At 47.2% G+C, this 10,000-nt stretch overlaps 1 protein-coding gene across 2 annotated transcripts in view; it reads right to left on the reverse strand.

Moving 5' to 3' along the window:
- The window catches only part of si:dkey-215k6.1 (transmembrane protein 132C), a 187,859-nt gene that overhangs the window by 73,043 nt on the left and 104,816 nt on the right, over window positions 1-10,000 (reverse strand). For both annotated transcript variants that reach the window (XM_048244171.1, XM_048244170.1), the window contains exon 3: window positions 7,274-7,414. In XM_048244171.1, the coding sequence (XP_048100128.1) occupies window positions 7,274-7,414 (141 nt within the window). The remainder of the gene's footprint in view (window positions 1-7,273; window positions 7,415-10,000) is intronic.

Consider the following 10,000-nt stretch of genomic DNA (forward strand, 5'->3'; position numbering starts at 1 on the left):
ACACACACACACACACACACACAACACCACACACAACACTGCACAGCACCACACAACACACACACACACACACACACACACAACACTGCACAGCCCCACACACACACACACAACAGTGCACAGCACACAACACTGCACAGCACCACACAACAATGCACAGCACCACACACACAACACCACACACACAAAACACTGCACAGCACCACACAACACCACACACACACACACACACAACACTGCACAGTACTACAAACAACACCACAGAGACGCCCAGGGCCCTCACCTCTCTCCATTTACCCCAATTACTCCATGCTAACGCGGAGGTGGTGTGACCGTGTGTGTGTGTGTGTGTGTGTGTGCACACTTGTGCATGTTTATATATGTTATAATATATGCATGCATGAGTCTTTTTTGCATATATGTACATGTACATGTTTTCGTGGTTGTTGTAGAACAGCTGTTTGTATCCATCTGTGTGTATAGGTGTGTGTGTGTATGTGTGTGTGTGTGTGTGTGTGTGTGTGTGCATCTGGAAGAGAAAGCTGGAATTGTCTCTTTCTATATATATATATCTGTGTGCATGTGTGTGTGTGTGTGTGCGCATCTGGAAGAGAAAGCTGGAATTGTCTCTTTCTATATATATACATATCTGTGCGTGTGTGTGTGTGTGTGTGTGTGTGTGTGTGTGTGTGTGTGTGTGTGTGTGTGTGTGGTGTGCGTGTGTGTGCGTGTGTGTGAGTATTCGGCACTGAGTGTGTGTACAGTAGGTGTGTGCTCTGCTCTACTCTACACTGCAGTAGTGTCTTGACACTATAGTGAGTTTGGAGTGTGTGTCTGACAGTAAGTGCACGCTTGAGTGGCCCACTTTCCCCTGGTTCAGTAAAGGCCATTCTAAATCCATCCTCTCCCTGTGTGGAAAAAAAGAAAAATACTAAATGTAAAGACGCTAAGCTTTGCACAAAGAACTGCCACAAAACCGTAAGCCAGTGATCTCAAAAACTATTGATCTCACTCATCCCCGCGATAACGCCGTCCGCTGTAGCAAAAGCTTAACTCGAAACGTCACCCAGCAGACACAAAGAGAGAGGGAGAGAGAGAGAGAGAGAGAGAGAGAGAGAGAGAGAGAGAGAGAGAGAGATTCCCTTCTCAATACCCACAACCAACTGCACCACTCAATCAGCAGGGTGTTAGGCCGAGAGGGTGACTTTTTGTACAGCCACAATGGGACATAAACACCCAACACGTTGCATTATTGATCTTTCTGCCCATCTGATCGCAGTACTGTCAGGGGAGGGGTAGAGATGGGAGAGGCATGTTTAAAAATGTCAATCTAATGGTCAATCTATGGAGACTCTTGTGCCCAAATTTGTCCAGTCAATGGACCTATTCTGTGTGAATGTTCATAAACTCTATCTGTCAGGCTGAAAATGATTTTTATGACTAAACATTGGATTTTCTCCTCTGAAAAAGAAAACACAGACACACACAGAGACACACACATCATGCCACATGCCACACACACAAACACACAAACACACACACACACACACAGATGTATATGTGGAGTGCGTGGCATTTCCAGAAGCGAAGAAACAGGAAATGAAATCTCAGATGTGTATTGATATTGGCCATTCTGTACGCGCACACAAGCTTAATGTAGTGTAAAAATGATTCGGAAGAGGAAGATAGAAACACAGCAACAGACGCAGTACGGCGGCAAGCTCTGACGTCATGCTGGGCACTGCTGATTTGTGTGGAGTAAGTCTTTGGTGCTGCTGTGAATGTATTTCCCAGGTAATGCACCTGAGGCGTTTGTGTCATTTCTCACCCAAAAATGCATGTTAAAAAAAATAATCACACTTCTGCAGTCCGTATGTACATGCATTTGTCTTGCAGTGAGATCACTGTTTTGTCCTTTATGGACCACCGTAGAGGTTCTGCATGCATGGCCTCATCATCAAGAGCAGCGGCAGCAGCAGCTGAGGCCCGCAGCCTCCCCATCCTAACCTTCCTTTATCATGTTAAGTGTGTCCGTGTTTGGATAAATAGGGCCCCGTGTGACACACATTACTCTCGCGCGAAGTCTCGCCCACTACCCACAATCCACCATCCATCCCGCGCGGGGCTGTCGTCGGGAGGTGTTTTATTGAGCCCGTTCCATTAACCCCGCTCTACCACGCATCCCTCATCTCAACGGCACGCGCGCAGAAGCTGGCACACCAGCACGGCACGATTCGCCGCGGCCTCTGGTGGGGCCTAGCACACACTACGTCACTTCATGTCCGCCGCCCGCCTCAGCTCTCCTGGAAAAAAAAAAAACGCCATGGCGGTCGAGCACGGAGAGGGATGTATGTGGCCAGCGAATGGAGAATCAGCATCTCACAGGGGCAGCTCTGAGAAAGGGCAACCTGTACATTTGATTACAGTTCTGCTGCATCACTCTGCTGAGCCGGAGACACTGCCCCCCCCCCTCTCTCCCCCTCTCCTCTGCCCTGGGCTTGAAACAAGTGGAAGGACATTACCGATATGATATGATATTATTTTCGTTTGCTTGTTGGGATTACCTTTTCACTGTGAAAACCTTTTTTAAAAATCCTTCCAAGATATGCAATCAGTGAGTGTAAACCCCTCTAGTCAAATCGGTACACTAATGGTAGGCCTGCTTTTAAAAGGTATATGTTGAATTTAATTGATGTCAGATTCACAGCTGAGTGTCCCTGTTGCAGAGGGAGAGCACATTATCTCTAATAGGCCTGATATGGTTACCTGATGGGCTGTTTTTAAGTGGCTAAAATGCATTGAGCAAGAAAACAAATGCACACAATTATAGAATGAGTGTACACACACACACACACACTCAGTCTCTCTCTCTCTCTCTCTCTCTCTCACACACACACACACACACACACACACACACACACACACACACACACACACACACAAACACAGGAGCTGCAATCTTAATAATGATATAATTGCATATAGAGCGCACTGAAGACAGTGCATGAATAGCATGACAACAATGGCAGTGAGACAGAAAACACAGTAAATTTGAGAGAATGGCCAAAAGAGAATGGCAGACAATGAGAGGGGGCCGAGCTGAGAGGCACTCTATGGAAACTAAATGAGAAACATCACAGGCGTGTGTGTCTTGCAAAGGGGGATAATTTAAACTGAAAAAAAAAAAAAACCCAAACATATCTCATCACTTGGTTGGTGCTGTACACTAACAGCACCACAGAGAACAAGTACATTTCCCCAGCCCCTTTCCCACAATCCTATTTCTTGAGTCATTGTTAATTGTGTATCCACATATTTCAATTGTTAGCGGGCCGGGGAGGCTAAGGGAATCCATTTAGGCTTGTTTGCGTTGTGGCGGGAAATCGATAGGCATGACTGTTAGTCCTTTCCTGGGGCCGCCTGCCTCGGTGTCATTTCGGCTGGGGACATTCGTACCCATTACTCAAAAAGATCAGTCCTCTCTGGTGCTGTGCAGACTGTAGCATGCATCACATGGCACATTTCATGATTCACAAAAGTCTATGCATTGCACACAGGATTGAGGTGTTGAGGTGTTGCATAAAGAGACTCACAAAGTAGTAACGTTATCAACAATGTCATGCATTGTTTAAGGAGCAATGACTCAACAGTCACTGAGTTTTGTTGATTTTGATGGCAGTTCTTTTGAAATCGTCCACTATTGTTCAAGACATTGCTGCTGCTACTGACTATTGCTATCTCTCCTTTGATTCACCGACAATTAAGATTACCCAGTTGGCTTCCTTCACTGTCGATGAACAAATTGTATATTGTGTTGTAGAAAAGATGTAGAAAGAATAATCTGTCTGTTTTTGCTATTCCCACCACAATGCTTATCTATGAACTAATAGGCCAGATCTGTTGTGAAAAGCTACTGCATACAGTAGATACAAACTCAAACTATACAAATGTATCATCATTGTGTCTATTACCGGTATGTCTCTACTGTATTTTCGATTTTGAAATGACCCTACCAAACAGGATTTAAATGCCCTCGTTTTAAATGTCCTCAACATTCGCTAGTGCGCATCAAGGAATCCATTCTGTCAAGGGGCAGGCCTTCCTTTGGTTCAATAAGTGCAGGCATTCTACAAGTCTTGCTACTTGTGTTCAGGAAGTCTACATGTGTTTCTACATCAGGTCCAGATCTAACACCTTCCCTCCAGTAAGACCTAGTTCTGATTTAGATTTTTGATAAGTTATGATTCTCTATAATTAGGTACAAGGTACAGAGGACTGGCCCTCAGTTTAGAGTCTCTGGTACGAGTGACAGATCTTCCTCGGCTGATGTAGCTGGCTAGTAGTTCTGGCCTGCCACTATAATGAGGTTGCCAACCCATACACAGTATTTGTGCAATTCCTCTATATGTATGTCTGTGCCATGTGTCACGTTCTGGACTACATTTACTCAGTTAGATTCATCATTTCTATACAGATTTGGCAGACTTTGTATGCGCAGTCATGTCATAACAACTTTCCTATTGATGTGTTAGGTGTTGTTTGGTTTTATGCGCTGTTTACACATTTTATGTACATAAGCTATTGCAGTCGTTCATACCTGTCTTCTATTCCACTTTCTATTGTATTATGAAACTGATCTATTTTCTCCCTCTCTCTGCTGCTTCTCTCTTCTCTCTCTCTCTCTCTCTCTCTCTCTCTCTCTCTCTTTCCCTCCCTCCCTCCCTTGGTCCCCTCATCAGTCCACAGCTCTCCTGCGCTGCTCTCATGCAGGTGGGTCCTCCTTTTATGGGTCAGATTCCACATAAGTCATGCTCCTGTCAAAAGGGACTTTTATTCTCCTCGCCCCTGTCATATGAGGAAGCCCTTGGGGATTTCAGCCTTCACATTGTCTTAGGACAATACTAATTGAATCGTATAAATGAATACAATTGAATGGAATTGGCTGTGGAACTGAATTTCATCTTTGTAACTCATCCGTCTCCAAATTGTGATTCAAAGCCAGAGTGAAGAAGTTCACGGCAGATTCAAGATTTCTGAATGCCTCTTCAGCCAATAGATGGCAATAGTGTACGAGCGACTAACAGATTACCACAATAAACAAATAAAGCTTCTATTTTTCTCCAGCTCCCAGTTATTATGCCTGACAGCCCCACGGCCCTCTGCAACAACCAAATTTGGTGGTGGTGGGGGGGGGGGGGCATTTAAGTACGAGGAACCAATTTCCTAGCACCACATAAAAACCAAGTACGAGAAAGGAGCAATTACCAGGCAATATGACAGATTTAGTGTGACGCCAGGGTCATAAATTTCCAGCGCAGCTTGTCATTGGGGGATTTCTATAGACTTCAGCCATCAGGACGGGCGCCCATAAATCCAAGGCACCCTTCAACCCCCGCCCGTCTATTAGAAGTCCCCGGGGGCCCAGCGCTTCACCTACCCCTCACACACACACACACACACACACACACACACACACACACACACACACACACACACACACACGCACGCGCGCGCGTACACACACTACGCTCAGCTCCTCCCATCCAGAGCAGGGCTCCAAGTCCCCAGAGACCAGAGCCCCTCGCCAGCCTCAGGAGCAGCAGCGCAACAAGCAAGAGAGAGCGAGATTTAGAGAGAGATGGAGAGAAAGAGAGAGGGAAAGAGAAGAGAGAGAGAGGAGAGATGGAGAGAAAGAGAGAGGGAAAGAGAAGAGTGAGAGAAAGAGAGATAGAGAGAAAGAGAGAGGGAAAGAGAAGAGAGAGAAGAGAGATGAAGAGAAAGAGAGAGTGAAAGAGAAGAGAGAAAAAGAGAGAGGGAAAGAGAAGAGAGAGAGGAGAGATGGAGAGAAAGAGAGTGAAAGAGAGAGGAGGGGGGTAGTGTCACTGCCGAGGCGAAGCCAATTTGTGCAGAATGAGGCCAGTAGGAGTGCACAAACACATATACTCACACACACACACACACACACACACACACACACACACACACACACACACACACACACACACACACACACACACACACACACACACACACACACACACACACACACACAGATAAACGCATACGTTTCGCTGCAGGGGGATGGCCCAGTCCAACCCGCACATCGCAGGGACAGTCCCAGTTCGTGCCCCCCCGCCCCCGCCCCAGGCCCAGAGCCGTGTGACAGTGGCCATTGGTCAAGCCTGAGTCTGAGCATGCTGATCAAGCACACTGGCGATGTCGAGCACAAACTCCCCCTCTGCATTCAGCAGATGCTTTCGCTGAGAGCCACTTCCAGCCCAGGAGGCAAACACTTCATTAGCAGCTTTAAGCTCAGTGGGCACTGCCCGTCACCAGTCACCCTGGCACTGCGGGCACCACGCCATGGCTCAGGTGAACCACGGCAGACGTCACAACATTTGCGTGCATTTAGCTTTTTTTGCCAAATCAACTTCCAGAGGCCAATTGCAAGAACAGTCCCTTTGAAGCTACACAGGGCTAAGTGCTCTGCTCATGACCACAACGGTGGCAGCCGGGCATTGAACCCTAGAAGTTCCCTCACCACCATACCACCACCGGCCCAAATGTCAGACATTTGAACCAGAGCGATGTGATTATTATTATATTATTCTTTATGAGCCTAATGTTATGGCACTATATAGATAAAACTGAACGGAAGCGAGTAAACGAATGAGGTATATTATCGTCCATCTGCAAAATGCCAAACAATGATCCTATGTGACCTCACAACAAATTGTGCTCCAGTAGCAGAGTTGCACGGGCTGTTTGGATGTGTTTAATTAGTCTGAGTTGATGTCTATGATGATGAACATCTGCTTACTTGGGGAAAGGCCCAGTGGGGGGCCACTCCATGCCTTCTACTCCTCTGATAGTTCCGTTCCCCACATGGAAATGAAATATGACGCTGGGCTTCTTAGCAAAATAACTTGCTCTCAGACTCAACTCAATTAGCAAGCTGTTCACACGGAAGTTGTTAAAATATGTTGAAAGAGTTCCACGACGCTGTTATAGCCAACCAAAATGAAATAAAAAAAAAGACCAATCAAAATCTGCACAGCCTGATGTGACAGAATCATTGCTAAGGGAAAAAGGCTGTCTACAGCGCACAATGCTAAACTCAACTCAACTCACGCTAAGCATGCTAAACTGCTTGTCGGGCTCAGCAACAAAAGCAGACAACTCCCTGAGACTCGACAGGAGGCTGTGAGTCAGCCGTGAGAAGGCTGAGTGTGATCCCTCTCGCCGGGGCGCTCATGAGTCACCGTCCACTCACCTCTGCCCCAGCGAGCTGGCCTTGCGCTGACAGAACATGGACACGGACGAGCTTCCTGGCACCACTTCCTGTTTGATCTCCCAGGAGGCCAGGTTGCTAGGCTTCAACACGACGAAAGTGATTCCTTCTCCATACAGGGCCCTGTGGAAAGGGGAAGGGTGGGGTAGGGGTAGGGGTAGGGGTGGGGGAAGGGTGGGGTAGGGGGGGGGGTAGGGGTGGGGGAAAGAAAAGATGGTGTCATTAGATGGATGCGCACACTGTCAGCAGCACATGTTTAAACAACTGTCAATTAATATGGAGAATGAGTTTAGATAAATTATGACAATTAATGAGTGCCTTGGAAGGCGGTGTTATCCAGCTACGGCGAGGTAATCAGTACCAGTCGGTGGAGAGTTATTAGTTTCATTATGGGAGGTTCAGAGAAAGGAAATGAGACAATGAACAGGAAAATGTGCCCCCCCTGCATGTATGTGTGTGTGTGTGTGTGTGTGTGTGTGTGTTTCTGCAAACCCACATGAATAACACACTGTCAAAGGACTAAGATGTGACCAGCAACAGGTCTCCATGATGGAGAGGCATAAGTGTGATGCTGGGTCCTGGGTGCTGGGTCCTGAGTGCTTCAGTTTATGTGAGGAGTTGTTTGTGTGCCTTTCTTGCAGTGCATTTGTGTGCACAACAGCATGTGTGCTATGACTCACATCTGTTTGTTTGTTTGCTTGCTTGGATCCACGTGCGTGAGTGAGTGTGTACAAGTGTGTGTGTGTGTGTGTGTGTGTGTGTGTGTGTGTGTGTGTGTCTGTGTGTCTGTGTCTCTGTGTGTGCACTTGCATGTCATGCCTGAGCATCTGTTTGTTTTTTTGTGAGCCCAGTGAGTATGCAAACTGCTCCTGTTTATATATGAGCCCATACCTGTGTGTGTGTCTGTGTCTGTGTATGTGTGTGTGTGTGTGTGTGTGTGTGTGTGTGTGTGTGTGTGTGTGTGTGTGTGTGTGTGTGTGTGTGTGTGTGTGTGTGTGTGTGTGTGTACTGATGGGCTCAGTCCAGCACCTTGTTCCCTACTCCTATCCCTCCCAGGCTTCCTCTCATGCTGCCACAGCTGACTCTGCCATTCATCACCCTGACAACACACTCGGGGAGTTTATTAAACCAGCCAGTTATTAGAAGGTGCCAATGACCTTGGCAATAGACCTGATAGGAGGAGAAACTTCCTCACGCAGTGGCGCCCGGCAGCCCTGTTTTCCCCTTCTCGCATTCTTTCCTCTTTCTGTCGTTTTTCTGTTCCTCCTGTCTCTTTCCCTCGCTCCTCTGAGTTGCTCGTCTCGCCTCGTCTTGCCGGAGAGAGCAAACAGATGAATGTCCTGATGTTCTCTCTTTTTAGAAAAATGAAATGCTGAGGTGGGTGGAAGTGGGTGGAAGTGTGTGTGTGTGTGTGTGTGTGTGTGTGTGTAGCAAGGCTGAGGATATGTAAGGGCGTCGTACTGAACGTCTGAAGTCTAAAAGGTATAGCAATTATCTTCCTCTTTTCCCCTTTCTGCCATCAAACTTGTTTCTCTAACTAAACGCAGGCAGTCCCTCTAGAGCTGAGAAGGAGAGGAGAAGAAAAAAAGGCAGCAGCTCTCCGACTAAATACCACTGCTTCATAATTTAAGGCATTGTTACATAAAATCAATTCCCTTTCCCATCCTGGGGATGGTGTTTGCTGCTTTTTGCAAGCATTACGTTTTATGTTCTCTTAAAACAATTCATTCCTCAACGAGGTTACAGAAAGGATGAAAATGTCGGTAGGAGAAAAGGGGCTGGGGGGGAGAAAATCTATAAACCCCAAATGATGTACAGGACCCTCTAACGAGGGATAAAATCTAATGAAGTGTGTTAGGCCTCCTCAGGACTATAAACCTGACTGGAGGGTTTTAGAGGTGGCTCTCCAGAAGGCGCAGGTAAGCAAAGATGTGCAAAACACCACTCTGTACACTCAGAGATGCAGCTACCTGAGTATGACCTATAGCTCACCTTACTGTGCATCCTCTGCATAATTAAATGAAATATAGGGGGAGAGTGTTGTGCGGTGTAATTGCAGCAACGATAAATCAAGTGTGAGGTGTGTGAACGGGCTCGCAGAGAAAGTGTGTGTGTGTGTGTGTGTGTGTGCTTCTCTCATTAGAGGAAAGTCACTACATCCAGGTCCCAATTATCTTCAAATGCGCGCACATCTATTTAAGAACAACAGACACACAGGTGATGTAAATAGGCTCCAGGAGGCGTAGTGTGCTGTAACCTTTAGTGCACAACGCTGGGGAAAGGGAGGACATGTTCATTAATGGGGGAGTGTGCATCGTGTTTGTGACTCTGTGTGTGTGTGTGTGTGTGTGTGTGTGTGTGTGTGTGTGTGTGTGTGTGTGTGTGTGTGTGTCTCTGTGTGTGTGTGTGTGTATGGGTGTGTGTGTGTACATGTGTGTGTGTGTGTGTGTGTGTGTATTTGTTGATGACAGTCTCTGACGTGTGTGCCTGTAAAATCCTTCTGTGTGAAGCCAAGTGTGTGGCGTGACACTGGGCTGTGCCCCTCCACAGCTGTGGGTGCAGCTGGGCTTTGGGACGGCATCCGTCCCCTGTGTGAGTGACTGCACCTCCTCCATTACTCAGTCAGACTCGGTCAAAGCCACAGAGCCGCAGGATGCCGCAGGGCGCCACAGGACACAGCAGGACACCGCAGGACACCACAGTGAGTGT

This window comes from Alosa alosa, chromosome 5 (genome assembly GCF_017589495.1).
Source record: "Alosa alosa isolate M-15738 ecotype Scorff River chromosome 5, AALO_Geno_1.1, whole genome shotgun sequence".
NCBI classification, from domain to species: domain Eukaryota; kingdom Metazoa; phylum Chordata; class Actinopteri; order Clupeiformes; family Clupeidae; genus Alosa; species Alosa alosa.